The 21,024-nt window shown below is 49.4% G+C and overlaps 2 protein-coding genes across 2 annotated transcripts; one reads left to right on the top strand and one right to left on the bottom strand.

Moving 5' to 3' along the window:
• Positions 1-274: 274 nt before the first annotated feature.
• On the top strand, positions 275-3,073 carry ADO (2-aminoethanethiol dioxygenase). Its single transcript, XM_004765689.3, has one exon. It carries the CDS (start codon positions 781-783, stop codon positions 1,591-1,593), a length of 813 nt encoding a protein of 270 aa, XP_004765746.1. The 5' UTR covers positions 275-780; the 3' UTR covers positions 1,594-3,073.
• A 4,486-nt stretch (positions 3,074-7,559) lies between these two features.
• EGR2 (early growth response 2) lies at positions 7,560-14,343 on the bottom strand. Its single transcript, XM_004765690.3, has 3 exons — positions 14,087-14,343; positions 11,396-11,504; positions 7,560-10,046 (listed from the first exon to the last, which is right to left on the bottom strand). The coding sequence occupies exons 1-3, from the start codon at positions 14,183-14,185 to the stop codon at positions 8,797-8,799; spliced, it is 1,458 nt and encodes a 485-aa protein (XP_004765747.1). The 5' UTR covers positions 14,186-14,343; the 3' UTR covers positions 7,560-8,796.
• Positions 14,344-21,024: the final 6,681 nt, after the last annotated feature.

The following is a 21,024-nucleotide window of genomic DNA, read 5'->3' as shown; positions in this document are numbered from 1 at the left end:
AAAGTGCCGTCCAGTAATCGACGTGGCAGATAGTGCTGCCTAGGTGGTCAAGAAGACATAAAGTTAACTCAACAGCCTCCTTCCCAAGGGTAGGGCCGGAGAAAAGCGACCCTGCTGGGCGGAACAGGACCGAGCGGCGCCAGAAGGTTAACAACCCTTTTGCCCTGTTCCATGCAGTGGCCAAGACCCCAACACGCCACAGGCCAGCTGCCGGAAGTGCGTCACTCCAGTCTACTGGGGCTGCCGGGAGTTGTAGTCAACCGGCTATTTCTCTTGCGCCCCAATTCACCTTTTACTAACAAGCAAACACCTTGGAACCGCGAATAAGGGCGCTTCATAAGAAACAAATTCAATCCTTCTTTTTCCAGCTGACAAAGGAAACTCAGAGCTCCTCCGTAATCTCGGACTACAAGTCCCAGCATGCTCTGTAAAACGGCCAGAGCGCCGGGCCACCGTCGTAGGTGTGGGCCACTTGAATGGAACGTTGGGCGTAATGCAAAGCCTTCCACGGTCCGCGCGGCTGGTACCTGCTCCTTGGGCGTGAGTGAAGCGTGTGGGTCGTGCGCGTGCGCGCTCGCCGGAGGCGCGGGGCGGGTGCGCCGGACCGTTGCGGGCGTGAGGCTGCTGAGGGGTGCCGCGCGCCCGGAAGACCGGTACTTGCGGGGCCTCTAGCTTCGCCCCGGGCTGCGGGCAGCCCTGGCGGCCGCCGGAGACCGCAGAGGGCGGAGGAAAGCAGGGGGCGGCGGGGGCCGGCCTCGGAACGCGGAGGAACAGCCGAGCATGCCCCGAGACAACATGGCCTCCTTGATCCAGCGGATCGCCCGCCAGGCGTGCCTCACCTTCCGGGGCAGCGGGGGCGGCCGCAGCGCTTCCGACCTCGGCGCGGCACCGGGTCCCGAGGCCCCAATGCCGCAGGGCTTTTCGGAGAACCTGAGCAAGCTGAAGAACCTGCTGACCCAGGTCCGCGCCGAGGACCTGAATATCGCCCCGCGTAAGGCCACGCTGCAGCCATTACCGCCCAACCTGCCGCCGGTCACCTACATGCACATCTACGAAACCGACGGCTTCAGCCTCGGCGTGTTCCTGCTCAAGAGCGGCACGTCCATCCCATTGCACGACCACCCGGGCATGCATGGCATGCTCAAGGTGCTCTATGGCACCGTTCGCATCAGCTGCATGGACAAACTGGAGGCGGGCGGCGGGCAACAGCCGCGGGCCCCGCCGCCGGAGCAGCAGTTCGAGCCGCCGCTGCAGGCCCGGGAGCGGGACGCCGTGCGGCCGGGCGTGCTGCGCTCGCGGGCCGAGTACACCGAGGCCAGCGGCCCGTGTGTCCTCACTCCGCACCAGGACAACCTGCACCAGATCGACGCTGTGGACGGACCCGCCGCCTTCCTGGACATTCTGGCCCCGCCCTATGACCCCGACGATGGCCGGGACTGCCATTATTACCGGGTGCTGGAGCCCGTCAGGGACAAGGAGGCCTCCGGCTCGGCCTGTGACCTGCCCCGAGAGGTGTGGCTCCTGGAGACCCCGCAGGCCGATGACTTCTGGTGCGAGGGGGAGCCCTATCCGGGTCCCAAAGTCTTCCCTTGAAGCCGCTCGCGCCTGGCTGCTGTGGGCCGAAGACGTGCCCTGTTCACATCTGGGCCTCCCTGCCCGCGACCCACCATAAGGGCTTTGTCCGTACCCCCAGGCCTGGGCGTTGGATCTACTGGAATGGGCTGTAGCCGCTTCCTCCGGAGCCGTGGGAAGCGCTGACGTCTGGAGTGCAGCCACGGGGCCGGGTTAGGGGGTGGGGAAGGCGGGTAGACTAGGTTGTTTCCTGGCTCTGTCACTGCCACCGGGGTTTTGATTTGGGGGAAAGGGGAGGTAGGGGACTATCTGAAGCGCTTCCGTCCTAAAGCCATAATGAAAATATTCTCTTCTCTGTTCCCTATCCTATACAAAATACACTAAATGCCCCCACCCCCTTTACCCGGGTAAATAGGGTTTGTTTTCCACTTACGTCCTATGCCCTTTTACTTATTGTTATAGTTTTAACTTATTGACTGCATGACCCAGTGGTTTGAATTGTTTTTAGTTCAAGTCATTGGTAAAAACTAGGCTTAAAAAGATGAGCTACTACTTAAAATGAGCTATCTTGCCTAATTCATTTGTTGTGGAATAGATCTTTTTTCCAGAGTTGGGGCATCACCCCAGTAACATAACTATGCATGTAGAGGACAAGATTTAGTTTCTTTCCTCCTCTTGCCCAGTAGCCACATCTGGTTTACTCTGGCAGCATCTACTAAGAAATTCAGCACCTGCATATCTCAGTGACAAATGGTCACTTAGAGCTTCTCTTCCCCATGAGTCTCCAGATCTGTGAGTTGAACAGATTGCTTGTTGCAGATTGACCTTTAATGCAAAAACTATATTATCCTCAAATGACTTTTTTTTTTTTTTTTGTCTTCGTGTGCTTTAAGAAATGATAGGGTAATTCCAGGTTTTCTAAGGAGAAAATTCAAAGGAGCTAATCAGCATGCTTCCAAACAACCGAATGTAAAACACTCCTAGCCAGCTGTTGAAGTCCATGCCCCTATTTACTTCCAGTATTTTCCTGCAAAAATAGAGAAAGATGTTGATGGCTCTTTGAGATTCTCTCAGGAGCTCTAGTGTTCCAGAAGGCTGGTGGTTCCAGCTGTACTGTTTTGGTGGCAGTGTTCTCAAAACCCCTCAGAACAGTAGAGAGCCAGTTGTTGCTTCTTCCAGTGTAGTTTTCTATAGGAAGAGAGAAGGCACAGATGATCAAGGCTACAGAATAGAGAATTACCTATACTGCTGGCCATTTTAGAGCATCAAAACTTGGGACAAAGTACTTCCTAACCTCTTAAACAATTGTGCTATCTGTAACTAGTTTTATTTTTGTCCTTTTAGGAAGCTCAGCAACTTTACCTTGTTTACAAATGTATTTACACCATTTGCTTCAGGCTATGGAGCACTATTGTTTCCCTCTTTTTACTATTTATAGGATTCTTTTTTCACAACACTTTTAATAAAAACAAACTGTAGAAATAAACACGTTAAAATCTGCCCAGCTGTTGTCTAAGCCCTCTTGATTGACTTGCCCAAATGGCAATCCAGTTCTAAGGTCTGTAATAAAGGGAGATTTGCTATTGGTGGAAAGTGTTGTCCCTGTAGAAAAACAGTATGTGCCCTTGCCTCTTTGTGCACACTGGGTTACTAATGGCCCAGAGTGAAGGAATATTTGTTCCCAGTTTTTTAGCTAGAAAAACAAATTCTTGATTTTTTTTTTTTAACAAAAAAGATGCTTATTCAATGCAAAATGCCACTCTGTTGTAAAACCTGAGACAGGCATAATGCCAAGCATTTCTTCCAGGATTGCTAACATTGTTTGTTGGTAGCTTCACATTCTGGTATAGTTTAATCTGCCTTGGAGGCAGTTTAAAGCACTTTTTAATGCCTTTCAGTTTAAAAATAATCCTAGATATGCAAATGATGATCTTCTTTAAAAAAAGTTCACAAAATGGGTTTTTAATAGCACAGTAATGAAAGTGTATGGTTAGCAATCACATAACCTCCCGGTCCTGAATTATAGCCAAAATTTGATTAACTTATAAAGATTGTTGATAGTGATATATATGCTATATAATACAACCTGGTGTATATTAAACCAACAAGAACTCATTCTTCCAGTAGGACAGTAATAAAGGAGGAATTGTTTTTCCAAACAATACAAGTTGAATTTAAAAAAAAAAAAAAGAAAAAAAAAACTACGGTGCTTTTCAAAAGAATAACTGAAATTCTTCAGGCCAGAATAGCAATATGATATCTAATTTATTTTGATAACAGTGAAACTTAGTTCATTAATAAATTCTGAGGAAATTAGTGGTGAAAACTGAACCTGTTTCAGTGAGCCACTAAGGAAAGAATATTCTTAATACAAAGAGAAAATGTGGTGCAGCAAAGCTGGTACCTCTGCATAAAAACTGTTGGTCATGACTGACTTGATGTGCTGCTGTTGTATTTCCATATATTCCTGCAATATATAGACTCTATTTTAGTAACAGCTGTGAGAAAAATTTGTCTTCCTCTACACAGACTAATGAGCACAATGATACTAATCACTTTTCTGTTGAATAACAAATGCAATAATTGCCTCTCATGAATGAGATGTCTGTCTCAATACTTCTAAAGCTTTTGTATTCTCTGGTTATATCAAAAGCCAGTTACATTAATGGAGACTATTGTGTACCTACCTATTTTACGAGAATTGATTTTTTACAAAGTTTGATTTGATTTGCATGGGTTGAGTTTACACTAACTGCTGTTTATTAATGAAAATCAGGGGCCCGTTTTAAAGAAATACTTGTCAACAGGAGTGGGTTCTCTGAACTTTTAAGACTAATTAATAGTCCTTAAATTCTTCCAAAATCCACACCTTTTATTCCCCCTTTTGCATTGTCCCCTCGTAGGTGCCTCAGCCTTGGCATCTGAAGAAGGCTGTTACTGCTCCTCTAATCCCAATGACTATATCTTGTGCCCTAGCTGCACTGCTCAGCAAAAAAGCAGTATGTCTGTAATTCAGGATTCAGACCACTACCATTCAATTCTAAACTGAGGGCAGTGCCACTTCTGTAACCCTCCTAGTCTGAATTCTAAACTCCAAGTTAGAAACAAGTCAACCACTGAACATTTCAGTGTAATGAAGCACTTACTGTCAAGGAAATCGTTTGTTAAGCCCTAAATACAACATACTGAATTTTCAGATCCAGAGATGTTTATATTTCTGGATTAAAATCAGTGTACTTATGGAAAATAAAGGCATGTTTGAAATTGTTTAGATTATTTGATTATTGCAAAATGGAGAAGAAAAATACTATGATGTCTACATTTTAATTACTGTTAAAGATTTAGTCTATACAGTAGGATTATATTATACTGGAAACAGGTGGCTTTCTGCAGATTCTAAAACCCAAGTAATAATATAAACTTAGTCTATTTCCTTGAGAGTGAGCTTTGAAACAATCTGATTGAAAACGTATCTGAAGCTGTCTAATCATGTTATTTTGCTACAACAGAAAATAGTTCCTTTTATATTTAAGCTAAAGGAAATAAACTAGTGCCAGAAAACAAAAATACTTTTATCCATGAAGGAAAGAATCTTTGGACTTAAATTTATTTCTTACCTTTACTTTTTCTGTGAAGTTTAACTGCCATTTGGATTGGCAGCATCTTAAGTAATTGATGCTGACCATTCATTCCCACCATATATATATACATAGACGTGTGTGTGTGTGTGTGTGTGCGTAGAACAGTTAAAATATCACTACAGCCACTTTTAATATGTATCAAGCAGTTTGGCTTAATTTCATTAGTGGTTGGTACTTAAATACACTGATTTATGAATAATTGAAGACCTGATTTAGGTTTAATAGACCTATTTTTGATATGCAGTGAACCAGAGCAAATGCATTATGATCTTTAAGCAATTATTCTCCAGAAGTTTGTGTGTGTGTGTTTTTTTAAGATTTTATTAATTTGAGAGAGAGCATGAGCAGGTAAGAAGCAGCCACCCAGGCACCCCAAGAAGTTATTTTTAATAAGGATGCCCAGTAACAGCTGTACTATCAGAAATATTCAATAAAGCATATCGAATGTAAAAGGAGCAGGCTGAGCTCTATATGCTTTATTTCTTGAGCAAAGTAAAAAATGAAACACCTGTATGACAATACCCTCGATGTTACAACATTGTTTTTAGATTATAAATTGATCTGACATGTTAAAATCAAGTAAAAGTGACCAAGTTGTCTGAAAAAACACCAAGATGTGTTCCTTATGGTATGTTATACCACTTCAAGCCCACATCAAGGTGAAAATGATTAACGAATTTGACAATCATCAAAATAATCTTACTCTTTTAAAAATGACTTCTGGGACACCTGGATGGCTCACTCAGTTAAGTGTCTGCCTTCAGCTCAGGTCATGATCCCTGGGCTGGGTGCTGGGTCCCGGAATTGAGCCCCGCATCAGGCTCCCTGCTCATCGGGAAGCCTGCTTCTCCCTCTCCCTCTGCCTGACACTCTGCCTACATGTGATCTCTTCTCTCTCAAAAATAAATGGATAAAATTAAACAGACAAAAAAAACTTTTTGTCCTGCTTTGTAAAAAGTTGAAGTTTTGGTAGTAAGGAAGTATTCATTAAAAACATAATTATCAAAATGTGGCATTGTTTTATACATATTTTAACAAAATTAGCCAAACAAGGATGATAATATGCTGATAAATTAGGAAATATAAATCTAATGGAGTAACACGAGCTACCAGAACAATCTGGCACTGCAGTTTAGAAATTTCTATTTCATAGTTACAGAAAGAGGTACTCTGCATCTTGGAAATACGGAAGGAGAGGAAATAAAAGGATTAATTACTTCCACAAGTTAGATCTCAAAATTCCAGTGTTCTGTAGGGCAAAAAGTAGGTGTGACTGTCTGCTGTTCTAAAATAAAGGCCTTCAATTATCAACCACGTATGAAGAGGGCTGACAGTGGCAAAGAACAAAGAGATGGCAGTTTTCAGATGATCTAGCTGAACAGTGGGTATTCCAACAGGTTGCACATGTGTGAGGATCCAGAAGCTGCGGGTGAACTTAAATGATATTGAGGCCCAATTTTAGAGTAGATAACTTCACAGAGACCCAACCACTTACTTCATATGACTTTTATATTTTAAAACCACTGCTAAAGGCTTGCAATAAAATGAACCCTATAGTGTATTCTTTTGCAAACCATTAGCCAGTACCCATGGAGGCCCATAAATGCCTATTTAATTTGCCTATGTAATTAGGCAAAAAAGTGTCTTTCTTTGAGATTTTCTTAGGTTGCTGTACACCTATCTTATCTAATGAGCTGGGTATTTTGATAGTCTCTAGACCCGCCAAACCTATAGCAGATTAGTGATCCTTCCAAATAGGGCTAATCAGGGAGAGAAGACTAGAGAGAAATGAGTCCTGGGGTAATTCCTTTGGCAACCCATTAATGCTGCCTTCAGCAGTGTCTGGGTGCATTTCTGATCTGAAGAGGCGATAGCCTTTTTCAAAAAGTTTTCTGTGGTCATGAAACTAATCCTGGAACCTAAAAGTCATTTCCAGCTTGACCACGCCACCACACTTTCCACAAAGCCACATCTCGTCTGAGTTCCTGGCCTTGGTCAGGGTTCTGAAAGGAGCCACAAATGTGTAGTCTCCGAGTGGGCACTTGTTTGTAAGTATTTATTTTCCGGAGCCCACTCAGGAGCCAAGAGAAGCTATAGGCTGTTATAGAGGACGGAACAATGAGTCAAAACAACGCCTCCCCACTTTTACACTAATGCATGGGGGAAATCCCCGGAACACTAGTGTTTGATTATGAATGGAGATTGCTTTGGGGGTGAGCGGGCTGGTGTTGAAAGGCCAGCAAAGAAAATTTGGAGATCCTGGCTTGGTCAAAGCACTAAAACCCACTGGATAACCATGGAATTCCTGCCCAGGAAATCTTTCATAAATGATTTCTGCAGCAAAGATATTGTTGAAAAGTATTTATTTACACTATAGTCATAAACCATCCATTATCTGAACTTCAGTTAGTGGTTTTTGCGTTAGAATAAATCATTTATAGTTCCACAACTATTAAGAGCTAATAACCAAACAAGTCAGCTCCAGTAATATTATTTACATTCTTATCTGCAATTCGACTACAAAGGTAACACTTTTAAGTCACAAAACAGAGCATACAAAAATATACTTTCTAAAAAAAAAAAAATCCAAATATTAATAGGCAGAAATATACAGCCATACTAAACCCAGGGAGTGATTTTTTTTTCATAGTAAGGCAACCCATTTACATGCAGACCCTGTAACATTGTCCACATCACACAAGGCACCGAGGACACTTCCAACACGACTGCATGCATCCTAGTTTCAGAGAATATATGTACATCCCCCTTTAAATAAGTTAACCTCTGACTCATTGCGAGAGATCATAAATGCTTTACTTTTCTTCCCAAAGGTTCAGAACTTGGAGAACAGTGCACATCAAAAATACACAAAATCTGAGTGGATATACACTGAAAAAATAGCCTCTCTGTTTCTCAACTCAAAAAGGAGCAGATACTGCTATGTCCCTCCCATCACATTGCACTTCCGTTCTCTGAGTTTATAATACATACTGCTTAAAGGGGTGGAACAACTAGATAAGCTTTGATTCACTGTTCTAGGGCCACAGAATGCAGCATAAAGGCCATGCTTCATTCACTGTACAGAATCCCCAAATCAGTCCCAAGCCATAAAGTGCACATCAGCTTTCCTTCTTTCTGCTGCCCCCACCTGAAGGGAGCAGCATCTCCCAACCTACTGTAGAAAAAGTCTCCAATTGGGACGTCCAGAGTCAAAAAATCTGTAATGGGACAAAATATGAGAGAGCAGGGGAAGCAAAACCTGGTCAAACAACCCTTTAAAGCAGGGTCAGGCCTCAGCCCTCTAGGCCAGGGGCCCCCACCTGACCCCCTTCGGAGCCTCCCCACTCATTAACTTGAGGTGAGAGTCAACTCACCTAAGAGAGACTAAAGTGGACTAAGTTTCAGGAAGGACCTGCTTCTAGGTGGAAAGGGGGCAGTGCTGGGCTCCACCAAGGCCCTTGGCCCAGGGAGGGGACAGAGGGGCAGGACAGGGTTGGTAGTGTTTGTTGTGCAGCTCGAGTGGACCAGGGGACGAAGGGCCTCCGGGGCCTCAGGGAGCTGGTGTGTCAGCCTGAGTCTCATCTCAAGGTGTTCGGGTCCGAGAAGAGCAAGGGGCCAGAGATCCTCCACCCAGCGTGCCGCTGGTGCTGCCGCACAGGGGCCCCCCAGCCTGTGCACTTCCGGGGCACGAGGCCGTGGACGCAGCTGGCACGGCTGAGGAGGGGGCACTGCTTTTGCGCTCCTTCTGTCTCAGGTGGATCTTGGTGTGGCGCTTCCTCTCGTCACTCCGGGCAAACTTGCGGCCGCAGTAGTCACAGGCGAAAGGCTTCTCGCCCGTGTGGGTGCGGATGTGGGTAGTGAGGTGGTCACTGCGGCTGAAGTTGCGCATGCAAATCCGACACTGGAAGGGCTTGTGTCCCGTGTGGATTCGGATGTGTCGGGTCAGCTCGTCAGAGCGGGAGAAGCGGCGGTCACAGCCTTCTGCTGGGCACGGGTAGGGCCTCTCGTGCACTGGGGTCTTGCTAGGCCTGTTGGGGTACTTGCGAGGCCTCAGAATGGGCCGCAGCGGCAGGTGGTGCGGGTTATAAGCGGCGGCCGCAGCGGCGGCTGAGCTGCTGCCAGGCAGCCGGGGTCCCTCACTGCCTCCACCGGCCCCTGGCCCTGTGGCCCCAGAACTGGGGCCCCCCAGGGTGAAGTTGCGAATGGTGGAGAGTGGAGTGAGTGGAGGAGGGACTCGCAAGGAGTCCAGAGGGCAGGGAAAGGGTTTGCGGTCTGGGCCAGCTGTACCATGTAGGTCTCTTGGACACTGTGGTTGGAAGAATCCAGGATAGTCTGGGATCATGGGAAAGAGACCGGGGTCCGTGGCTGGCTTAGGGGAGGGGTAGGAAGGAGGTGGTGGGTAGGCCAGAGAGGAGGAGCTGGAGGTGGTGGCTGCTGACAGGAATGCCGAGGGGTCCTGGTAGATGTCTCCTGCACAGCCAGAATAAGGAGGAGGTGGCGGTGGAGAGTACAGTTGGTCCAGGTCAGGCTGGGTCTGAGACATGGTGCACACACCCAGGGGTCCTGTGGCCAGTGGGTTGGGGGAAGCAGACGTGACGCTGGACGAGGCTGTGGTCGAAGCTGGGGAGGTAACCCCTTGCAGGATGCCTGCACTCACAATATTGATGATGCCTTCTGGGTAGCAGCTGGCACCAGGGTACTGGGGGTCAATGGAGAACTTGCCCATGTACGTGAAGGTCTGGTTTCTAGGTGCAGAGACGGGAGCAAAGCTGCTGGGATATGGGAGATCCAAGGACCTCTTCTCTCCGGTCATGTCAATGTTGATCATGCCATCTGGGGAGGGAATAGAAACAATGGAGGTGGAGCAATGGTAATGCAGCCAAGAATCTCTTGTTATCCCCTCTAATTAGAGGCCCGTAGGACCTCTAATACGTCCATTCCCAAATCCCAAGATCCTGGCACAGTAGAGTTGGGGCAGAGTCCAACAGGTGGGAAAACCGCAGACCAAAGACAGTAAGAAGAGGGTAGCCCAGGATCCCACAGGCAGCCAGTGACAGTCTGGGACTCAAACTACCTCCAGGAAAGCCAGGATGAGCTACTCCCAACCCCCCCACACACAGCCATCTGTGGATCTCATCCCCAATAAAAATACCCAATAATAGCAACAACAATATCAAAAATCCCCCATCTGCCTGGAAATTCTCTCCCTCTTCTTTGTCTGGGGGTCCCACGGCTGCGGCTCCAGAGGAGACACTAACCAGGAGACTGATCCCAGCCAGTGCCGCTGGAGAGGGGAGCCTGAGAAAGAGATCAGTGATTTCTGGCTGCTACCCCTCCGCGGTGCTTACCTCCCTCCCTCTCCCGCTGCGCTACAGCTGACGGCTGCTGGAGGGTATGGGGCGCTGCAGTGGAAGGAATCGATAGGTTTCCTTCCTTTCCCAACCTTCTCAGCCTTGTCCAACACCCGCACGCCCCAGCCCAAAGCCAGTAGCGGAGCTTCGAGGAAGGAGCGGGGACAGCGGCGGACCACTTTCCACTGCATCGCCAAGGAAACCAGCGGCGCCGGTGCCCCCGCGGGCCTCCTTCGGCAGCCAGGGGGCCGCTTCCCGCCGTTGCCCGCCCTCCTCCTCCTCCTTCTTCCCGCCTCGCCAACCCCCTCAACTTCGCGGGCGGCGCGCAGGTGGGGGCGCTCCTTCTGGCCGCTCCCGGAACGCGCTCGGAGATTTTTCCCGGGGTCGGTTCTGCCCGGGAGGGAGCGGCGGACGCTTTCTTCTGGCGCTTCTCGGCCGCTCGGCTTTCCAGCTCTCCTCCGGAGCCCCGAACTTTCTCGTCACTTTGTCCCTTCCCCGGGAGAGGGGAGGCCTGGGTACCGGCGGCCCACGAGCCGGCACAAGCCCGACGCCTGGTCGGGCACCTCTTCTACTCTCATCCCCGCGCCCGCCGGGGGCTGGGCGCGCCGCGGCGCACGCACGCCCGCTCCCTGACGACTGGGTGCTTTTGCCCGCGCGCCCAGCTCCAGCGATCGGGTCCTTGCTCCCGCGGGCTTCTCCTGCACCGGGCAGGGTCAACACCGTCCACCTCGCGCCCCAAACCTCTCCTCCAAGTCCTGCACACGCACCGCACCCCACCCACCACCTTCGAGCCGCGTGGGTCCCAGCCCGCGAAGGAGGCATGCGGCTTACCTCCGGCTACTCCGTTCATCTGGTCAAAGGGGCCTCCCAGTTCGGCATTGGGGAAGATGGTCACCGACGTGGCGGCGAGGTCCTCCACCGGGTAGATGTTGTCAGACAGCTGGTGCACAAAACCACTGAGAGTTACTGGGATTTTGTCTACGGCCTTGGCGGTCATCATTTGCTCCTCGCACAACCTGGAGACCCAACTCCCTCTCTACCTGGAGCGTCAGAGAAGCCGTTTTGGAGAGGGATTGGACTGAGTCTAAGTTGGTATCTCCTTTTGCCCTCCACGCTTAAAAGCAAACACAAAAAAAAAAAAATCCAACAAATAAAACTAGCAAACAAGTTGCTATTTTTTCTAAGAAAGAAGAAAATGACTATTTGCCACTGACTCTCTCCTGTGTTCCGGCTGGGAAGCCAGGAGTTGCTGGTGTAGTGTTGTTATAACAGTCAGTGTGTCCCCTCGCCGAGCTATTAATCAATTGCTGCTCTCTCGGTTAGACGGAAAGTGTTGCTGTAAGTATTTATGGGCAGGTCCTCAATGCCCGTGACGTCGCTGCCCATATATGGACTGAGGAACAGGGCTGGGCCAGGCGGCTTCTTGCCGTCACATGGCCGATTTGCATACGGGCTCGGCAGCGCGGGCTCCGCCGGGCTCGCGACTCCCGGCTCTCAGCGGGGAATCGCTGGGGTCTAGGGCGCGCAGCCCGAGGCCCAGTTCCCATCCTGGGCGCAGGGCCCAGCTGGGAGCGAGCGCGCCGCGAGTCTGGCTCAGGCCACCCGGGAAGAGCTTGCGGGTCCTAGCTGCGGCGAGGTCTCCCCGGGCGGGGAGGAATTCCGGTTCTCCGGGACTTTCCAAAAAAGGCGAAGATCCGGTGCCGGCGGCTCCGCCTCCCCAGCCCTTGTTTGGGAGCCATTCCGGAAAATTAAACTTCGGAAAGAAACCGAGCGGAGCCGAGACACTACAGTCAAACCCCTACTCACTTTCTTGGCAGCTCAAAACCGCAAGCAAAAGGAGGCACCGAAGAAAAAAAAAAAAAAGCTGCATGCATTCACGGAAGCTGACTGTTTTTTTCTGAATTACTTGGTGGAAAGAAGTGGCTGGTGATAAGAGTGAATGCGGTATTGCTTTTTTGGAAAGTCTGTTCTATTTATACAGGAGCGAAAACGGAACAGGTTTGGGGTTGTTTGTTTGTTTAAGTATTTCGGGCATCTAGGGGCTGGGAAGTAGACCCTAGGAGGATCAGAATAACTGCGGCGAGCTTCGAGAGAAATCCTCAGCCGGAGACACCCCCCCCCCTCCTCTGCCCGCGCGCTCCCCGCCCCCCTTCAGCTGCTGCGCGGAGCGGGCGCCCTTCCCGGCGCGTCTGGGCGGTCGGCTGTGTGGGGGCGTCCAGATGGAGGCTTGGACACTCACCCTGCCCCGCCGCGCACACGCACACACACTCTTACACTCACACACGCTCCACTTCCGCTACACACACTCCCGCCCCCGCTGCCTTCTTCACACACCCACTCGCACACCTTACGCTACACACCTCCCTGTTGACAGCGCGCCGGGGCGCCTGCTTCGCCAACAGAGCGCCCGGCCCGCCAAGCGCGCGCCGGGGCTTGCTACACTGGGTGCCTTGCCAAGACGCCCCTCCTCACCTTCTCTCGCCGAACCGGCAGCCCCCGACCCCCGAACGGCTACACTCGGCGGGTACGCCCTGCCCTCCCCGGAGCCCTACTCAACAACACGCACATTTGGAAGAATCTTGTTGCTTTGCCTCGCCAAGAGCCACCTCGGTGAGCCCAGCGAGGTCCCGAGTGACAGCCAACTGCGTCGCTAAGGCCAATTTCGAGCCGCCATCACCCCCACACGCGTTTCCCTTTTCGAGTAAAAAAATAACAACGACAACAACAACAAAACTGTCCCGGATGGAAACCTTCCTGTTTAGTTCCCAAAGCAATTAAAAAAAAAAAAAAAAAAAAAAAAAACTTTCTAGAGGTCCATAAAGCGGTGGGTTCTGGCTCGCTGCACGCACCACTCCCGCCTCCCGTCCCACCGCCGCAGCGCTCCCGGCTTGACCCGGGCCCCGCGGGAGGCTGCTCCCAGGTGCCCAAGCCGGCCCGCCGCCGCCTGCCTGGTTTCGTTGCGCCCCAAAGCCGCCAAGACCTGGGATGAAGCGCGGGGGCAGCCTCTGGGGCCTGGCCGAGCCAGGCCCTTTCCCGCCCCCGGCCCGGGACGGCCCCAGCCTCGTGGGGGCCCGGGCGGGCGAGAACCACGACGCCACGCCGTGGAGGAAGCTAGGCGCTGCAGGCGGCTCTCCCGCCGCTCACCTGCCGCGGCCGCCGCCGCAGCCAGCCCGCTCCCACCGCGGCGGGCGCGCGGCGGTGAAAGCCCCGGGGGAGGCCGGCAGCGCCTTCTGCTCCTCCGCCCAAGCGTCGCGTCTCCCCCTGCCCGCCGCGGAATCGTCTTCTCGAGCGGCCGACCACTTTTCTGACCAAACGCCCAGAAGAAGATTGGGAAAGTTTACCGCTCGCACTGCGCGCTCTTTTTCCAGTTGGAGATAAAAATAAAAGGGAAAAGAAGGAAATCATAGCGACGTTAGTGCCCTTGTAGATACCCCACCCTCGGTGTAAACGTGCAAAGTCCCATTTCTTATTAAAAAAAAAAAAAGAAAGAAAGAAAGAAAGAAAAGAAAGCTGCGCTCTTACCACGTGCGCCAGCCCACTCCGCCTGCGCTCCGGCCGGTCCCGCGGCCCCCGCGCTGACCACCGGCAAGACGACGCCTCGGAGGGGAGCCCGACTCGCATCTCCAGCCTTGAGTCCGAAGGAAGGCGGGGTGGGGGGGAGCCAAATTATGCAAATGTGGGTCGTGGCAGCGGGACTCGGGTTACGGCCCCCGCCGGCCTCGTAGGTGAGGCACCCACCCACACGCACCCAGCAGGAGCTGGCGCGGCTACTGCTAGAGCTTCGCTCCTCTCCACGCACATGGGCGGGCGAGTCGCCGGGGCCGCCCCGCGGCGGGTGCTGCTGACAACCCCGTCGGTGGCCACCCCGCGCCGCCCGGAGGGGGAGCTCCTGGACGCCCGAGTGCCGGCTGAGAAGAGCGCAAAGGGCCCGACGCAGGATGGGGGCGGCACTGGCATAGGAGAGACTTGCGGTCCTCGCCTGTTACCCTTCCCGAAGGAGGAGGCTGAGTTTGGGGGTGAGGCCGGGAAGGGGGCCCCACCGAGGAGAGGCGGGCTTGTCTGGCCCGTCTGACAAGCGCATTAGAGTGCGCAAGTGGGAGTGACTGACCCTCTGGAATTATCCGGAGCTTTCCAACAACTCAAACCTCTCTGAAGAGCTACACCCTGTCAAACCTGCGGTGTGCCTGGGGTGGACTGGGGTAGGGGCGACCAAGAGCAGCCGAGAGGCTCCGCCGGCTCCCGGGAAGGCACCTGGGACCAGTCCTGGGAGGCCCTCCCTTGAACCTCTGCTGGAAACGGGTCAGTAGATACTTCCTGTAACCACCTTCTTCTTTGTCTTCTTTTTTAAAGAATGCTAATGGAACGAAGTCTAGGCACACTCATTTCAAGCAAGCCACTCCGTGGTAAGCAATAAGAAAGCTAAAGTGACTTGCCTAAAATCACGCAGCTGATAAGTGGTGGTGTTCAAACTTGCAGCCTGCTCTTCAGACTCCAAGTACAGTGTTCTGGTCGCTACATCCTTCTCTGGGGTGGGGTGGGGTGGAGTGGGGTGGGTTTCCGGGTTTCCCTCCGGAAAGGGAACAGCTATTTGAGTATTGAGAGACTAGCTGGGCCCACTAGAGAAGAAACAGGTCACCTGCGCCAACTTCATCTCTTTTCTTTGGTATTTCTGAGGAGAGGAAAGCCGAGGTCAGGGCTTTCAAACGGCAAGGGCCAGAGGACCATCATGGACACACACCGCTCCCCAGGGTGAAGGCAGAATTTGAATTCTTGGGCTCTCTAGACCTATGTTGTGGATGGAATAAGCAGGCTGGCACAAAGCCAGCATGCTAATAGGCCCTGTAATAGGAGAACTCAAGCGCACAGTAGCCTTCCTGGAGGGTGTAAGTGAAGGAAGAGAGAAGTAGAGACAGAAGAAATCCCGCAGGTGTTTACAGAGCCCATACAGTGCTGGGAGGAGAGAAGCAAGGAAGGGGGTGTGTGGCAGTTGGGATAGAGATGTATCCTCTACTTTTAGGCACTTGAACTTACTCTGATCAAAAAGCTGAAAGAACCAACTATTACAAATAAATTGATTCCTAAAATCACCCCTCCCCCAAAAAACTTAAAAAAAAAAAAAACCTAAACAAATAAATACCTTTCTTTAAAATAGAGTTGTCAAAATACCCAAGTAGATGGGGCACTCCAAGATGTGGCAGGGTTATTAATGCCAGATTCAGATGTGCTTTGTCCTGAATTCCAGACCCAAAAAGGAAAAAGGCAAGAAGAGTAGCAGTTTGTGGGCTTGCCCCTGTAAGTGGGGGATAGGGTGGGAGGGAGGAGCAAGGTTGGCAGCCTGAGGTTTCAGGCTAGCCCTCAGGGTCCCCTCTGTAAGTGGCTTCCAGGTTCCCCTGCCCCCCCCCCATGATGTGGACTGAGAATCACAATCAGCCATAAGGCATATCACAAATAATGTGTTAACGTTTGCATTTTGATTTATTAAGAAATATTTTTAACATCATTAGAGGCCAATCCTATTGCAATGTTCTTTTCAGTCACTCCCATTCTAATTCAGCTACCGGAGTAGAAATCAAAGGGGTGTCAGAATTGCTCTTAACTGCAGACACACATGAGATTATGGCTCTGAACTCGAATGGCATAGGACATGTGCATCTCAGTGAAAATCAAGCTGATTGCCAACTCTGCCATCCAGCCAAGCCTTTCTTAAAGGTGCCCCTGTGTACTGAGAAAACGGATAAATCATTCACCACATTCAGCATCTCACTAGGCATCTGGTAATCCCGGAGACTGTAAACCAAGCACAGATTATGCCAATCAGTGTTGCTGGGAAGCGTGAGAGAAGCATTGCAACTGAAATTGTTTTGTTGGCATAAATTGTCTGGTGAGGAAGAAGTAAGAGCCCTGTGATCTCATTTTGTAACAGCAGCAACACTGGCTTAAGCAGGGGGTACTCAGCTCACCCTCACGGGTGACCCATCAATAAGTCAACAGATATTTCTTAGTGTATGTGCTGCCAAAGCACATGTCAACAGATATTTCTTAAGCACCTGCCATGTTTTAAGAGCTAGGACAAACCCTGGGCATACAGTGGTGCCTAAAACCAGGCCTGGTTCCTGTCCCCATGGAGCTGGCAGTCAATCACACAGATACACAACCACAAACAACGACAGTGTTTGACCCCAGTGAAGGAAAAGGACGGAGGACCCAACCGAGCCTAGAATGTTGAGGAAGGCTTCTCTAACCCAAGATCTGAAGGATGAGCAAGGTGTTAAGGAAAGTTCAGTGGAGAAAGCATTCCCAGGAGAAAAAAACAGGTGTGAAAAGGCCCCAGTGTGGGAGGAAGCAGAGTGTATTTATTCGCAGAATGAAGAGGGTGGAAACCTTTAGTCCACCTTTCATACCTAGTGCACTCGGGCTGAGGATTACCTCCCCAAGCCATATGCCAGCACCCCCCACCCCACCCCCAAGAGATTTTAAGCTCTACAAGAGCTGTCCTTTTTCTCTGCTATTATCTTTTCTGGCTAATGACAATGGCATTATAATTTTAAATTTTGTGATTTTTTTTTTTTACCAGTCAGCTTCTGCAAATGAATGAGAAAATGCCAACAAGATTTCAGCAAGAAGAAGGAACATAGACAGAAATGCTTATTGACATCAGTATTGTGTTTCAGTGACAGTCTTAGTGAAATAACATTCCTTATTTGTCTATTTCTCAATCAGGAAATGACAGGCCAAGTGAATTTTGTCCCATTGAAAATGAATAAACTGGAGAAGGGCAGCCTCTCTAGTAGAAACACATCATGTCAAACCTACTGATCACTTTGCCACTGCTGGCAAAAAAAATAAAAAGCAAATCAGTGCCCCATTTATCACAATTGTTGAAGACGAGGTACCTACCAATCTGTGGTCCAGGTTAATAAGTGGTAGTCTGTCCATTTGGTCACAAAGGCTCAAAGTAAAACCTCCATTCCAAATCCCCCCCCTTTTTTATGTCTTTAAATGTTAAATCTTTCAGTTTATACGTTTAAATGTATGAAAAATGAAGTTCACTGTAACTAAGGAATTCCTGGATTTTTTTTTCCATACACATGTCTGTAGCCTGCTTACATTACCAGGTTATGGAAAGCAATTTTCCTTTTTCCAAATAATGTCAAACTTCCTACAGAAGCTTTCTTTTTATGTTGAGAATGGGACGGGGCCAGTCACTGCATCCAGTTGTCAAAATAGTTGCTTTGCAGCATTTAAATAAACAAAAAAAAATTGAACACTTTATATTTCAATTTAATAATCTTGACAAGAATGGCCACCATTTCTTGTGGTTAAGATTATGAGCTTTGGAGGCCCAGATGGCCTAGATTTGAATCCTAGGCCCTAGATTTAAATCCTAATTCTGACAGTACCTGGCTGTGTGTTCTCAAGCAACTTATATAACTTCTCTGTGCCTCAGTTTACTCATCTATAAAAAGGGAAAAGGTAATTATACATATCTCATAGGGTATATTGGGGATTAAATATAGTGATATATGAAAAGCACATGACATACCATTTGGGACATAATAAGTATTCACTAATTGTTAGCTTTTAAATTATTATTCTTACTGCACATTTACTTTGTAGATAGACATTACACTCTATTTTTCTATGTTTGTTGCTTTATTCTTCACAACCATCTTGCAGAATTGGGCCGTTTCATCCCATTTCACAGATGAGGGACATAAGGCTCAGGAAAATAGAGTTTACCCAAATTCACACAACTGGGAAGTTGCTGAGCCAGAATATGAACCCCATTCTCTCAATGGCCAAAGCCCACATCTCTCAGGTACGTCACATGACAGAGCACAACCAGCAGCAGATAAAAGCAGAAAGAGTAGCTCTATGTCCAATACCGATGCATGAAGCATTTGTGATATTTTTTTTCCCCAAATTTAGATTTCCAGCTTCCAAGAATAACGATGGTAGTATTACTGAGGAGTTTCAGGTTTCGGCTGTAAGGAGAAAAGGTAACCCAGAAAGCGGCAATTATTGGCACGCAATTTATAACAAGCTGTGCCCTTGTGGAAAGAGTCATCTGAACTTCAAAAGCCAAGTTCCACATTAATAATGACCTAATTGACATGGCATCTTTTATCCCCCCAGAAGATCAAAATGCATAATGATAATACTGGTGTTTTTCCAAGAGGTTTAGAAGTACAGGATAGAAATTTAAAATTTAGGGAGAGTGGGCTAGCAAGGGACCTGTGAAATCTGCAGGCAGGGCTCCATGAGAAACATTCCTAATCTTCGTGTAACCTGGGGACGGGACTTGCCTCCTGCTTTGTCTCATGTACTCTCTATGCTGTTCCTTTTTCAACTCCATCCAGAAGAATGAGGCCTGGCCCATCTGAGATTTGCATATGCTATCTCAGCAGAGAGCTCCTGATTAACTAATTCTCCCCAGCCTACAACGTGGTATTTCTAATGATTTCTCTAGGAGAAGCGGGGCTTCCAGTAAGGACGAGGACCCCAGAAAACAGCCTCTGAAGGGCTTCTTCTCAGATAGGCCCTTCGCGGAAAGTTTAAATCAGAGAGTTCCAAGCTGCCACCATCTGTTCTCAGCACAATGCGTACCACTGACCCAGCGGCAGCCGCGAGTGAGGACCACTGTGGGGACATCAACCCAGAAGCCCTTTGTAGGCCAGCCTCCATCTTTCCTGACTCTTCCCTCCACTGGTCACAGATGCAGGGCAATGCATGTAGCAGGGGAGTGGAAGGGACTCAGGGTAAGGAGCCCCAAGACCCTCCTTCCCAGTTCTACCTCTGCCGCAGACTGGTGGTATTATCTTGGGTTGGTGAAATTCCTGGGAATTTAATTCCAAGGAATTCCAAAGAAGCTGGGAGGAAGCAACAGGGCCTCCTCTTCTTGGCCTCACTCAAGCCTTGGGTGGCAGCTTTGTGAGGAAGATAGGCTATTCTTTGCCCCTATCTGATGATACTTCTCAGCCATCTGCCACAAAGATGTAGAGATGTCACATCCCCTCATGCCTGCCCAAGCTTTTAAATAGCAACCAGAAAGGCCACAGTGTCTGGAAAGAGAGTTTGAGTTTCCACTGTCTTGAGTAAGGAAGGTGGTGAGGGCAGAGGGAAAGGATTGGAAGGCTGGAGAGTGGCAGAACCATTGTGCATCACTGCAGCAAAAGAGCACTGGGAGGATTGGGAATCGGGCTCCATGATATCTCTCCTTAGTAAGAGTATCCTTAATGATAATAATGGCTAATAATTGACCAAGCACGGAAGTGTACTAAGCACTCTGCTGACTATGTTGCCTTATCTCTTAGCCTACCAAACACACCATGAAGCAGGTATCAGTAGTTTTCTCACATTACAGATGAAGAAACTGAGTCACAAAAACCCAAGCCACAGAGCTACTTAAGTGGAAGGGCGAAGATGGGAACCCAAGCAGTGTGACGCCATCGCCTGTCAGCAGGTGCTCCCAGGACCTCCCCTAGCTTGTGTAACTAGACAAGCTACTTAATGTCTCTCTCCCAGCCTTGGGCTCTTCATCTTTACAGTGGGCCTGGGCATACCTGCCTCAGCCGCCCTCGGCTAGAGCACTGTGGTGAGTCAAAGGGAGAGAATCAAGAACGTGTTCTGAAAGGCAGGCACTGCAAAGCCATTTGTTGTCTCCCAGAGCAACTGCGCAGGTTGCCGGACCTTTAATAACCGAGCTGAATCTAGATTGGGATGGGGTCGCAGGAGGCGGCACCTATGATTTCAGGACAGGGACGAGGCAGCAACTGTTGAACTGAACTTCTCACCCGTTTGCTGGCTGACCAAACCTGAGGCCCTCCAGAGCCGTCTGTTGCCTCCCTCCTGCACACAGGAAGGTGGCCCAGATCTGTGTTGTCCTTTTCATCGGAAGATGGGATTGGGGAACGTGTGCCTCAGAGGCTTGGGGCCTTTGGAATGCGTCCTTGGCAAGTCTACTTTCCTGATGCTAAATAGAGGCCTTGACACGTGGTCTCCCAACTTCTTTTATCCTAATAATTAACTAGAATGTATGTTTCTGCTCAAGGGCTATTGTGCCTGAGAGAATATTGTGGTTACAGTGTGATCACCAGTGGGTAACGGAACAATTCAGTCAATGGCCCTTGTAAGCACATAATCAGAGCCTCCCCAGAAACCTGGCAACTCCTAGCCTCTTAGAATTAGAAAGTTTGCTCTTTAAAAATACGATTAGTTAGGGCGCCTAGGCAGCTCCGACGGTTAAGCAGCTGCCTTTGGCTCAGATCATGATCCTGGAGCCATTGGGATCAAGTCCTGGGATCAAGCCCTTTCAGCCTAGGTTGTAGGTTGAGCTCCCTGCTCAGCGGGCAGTCTGCTTCTCCCGCTCCCTTTGCCCTTCCCCTGCCCATGCTCTCACTCTCAAATAAATAAAATCTTTTTAAAAAAATGATTATGTAAGCAACAGCCCATGGAAATTT

Source organism: Mustela putorius, unplaced genomic scaffold (genome assembly GCF_011764305.1).
Source record: "Mustela putorius furo isolate JIRA1106 unplaced genomic scaffold, ASM1176430v1.1 tig00003949_pilon_pilon_pilon, whole genome shotgun sequence".
In the NCBI taxonomy this organism is placed as follows: Eukaryota; Metazoa; Chordata; class Mammalia; order Carnivora; family Mustelidae; genus Mustela; species Mustela putorius.
Note: the sequence above shows the minus strand (reverse complement) of the source record. Positions and strands in the feature narration are given on the sequence as shown.

Coding starts and splice junctions, on each gene's coding strand:
- ADO (XM_004765689.3), top strand. CDS start 781: ATGCCCCGAGACAACATGGCCTCCTTGATCCAGCGGATCGCCCGCCAG.
- EGR2 (XM_004765690.3), bottom strand. CDS start 14,185: ATGCGAGTCGGGCTCCCCTCCGAGGCGTCGTCTTGCCGGTGGTCAGCG. Junction 11,505..14,086: donor GGAGTGGGCTGGCGCACGTG/GTAAGAGCGCAG, acceptor TTTGTGCACCAG/CTGTCTGACAACATCTACCC. Junction 10,047..11,395: donor GATGAACGGAGTAGCCGGAG/GTAAGCCGCATG, acceptor TTCCCTCCCCAG/ATGGCATGATCAACATTGAC.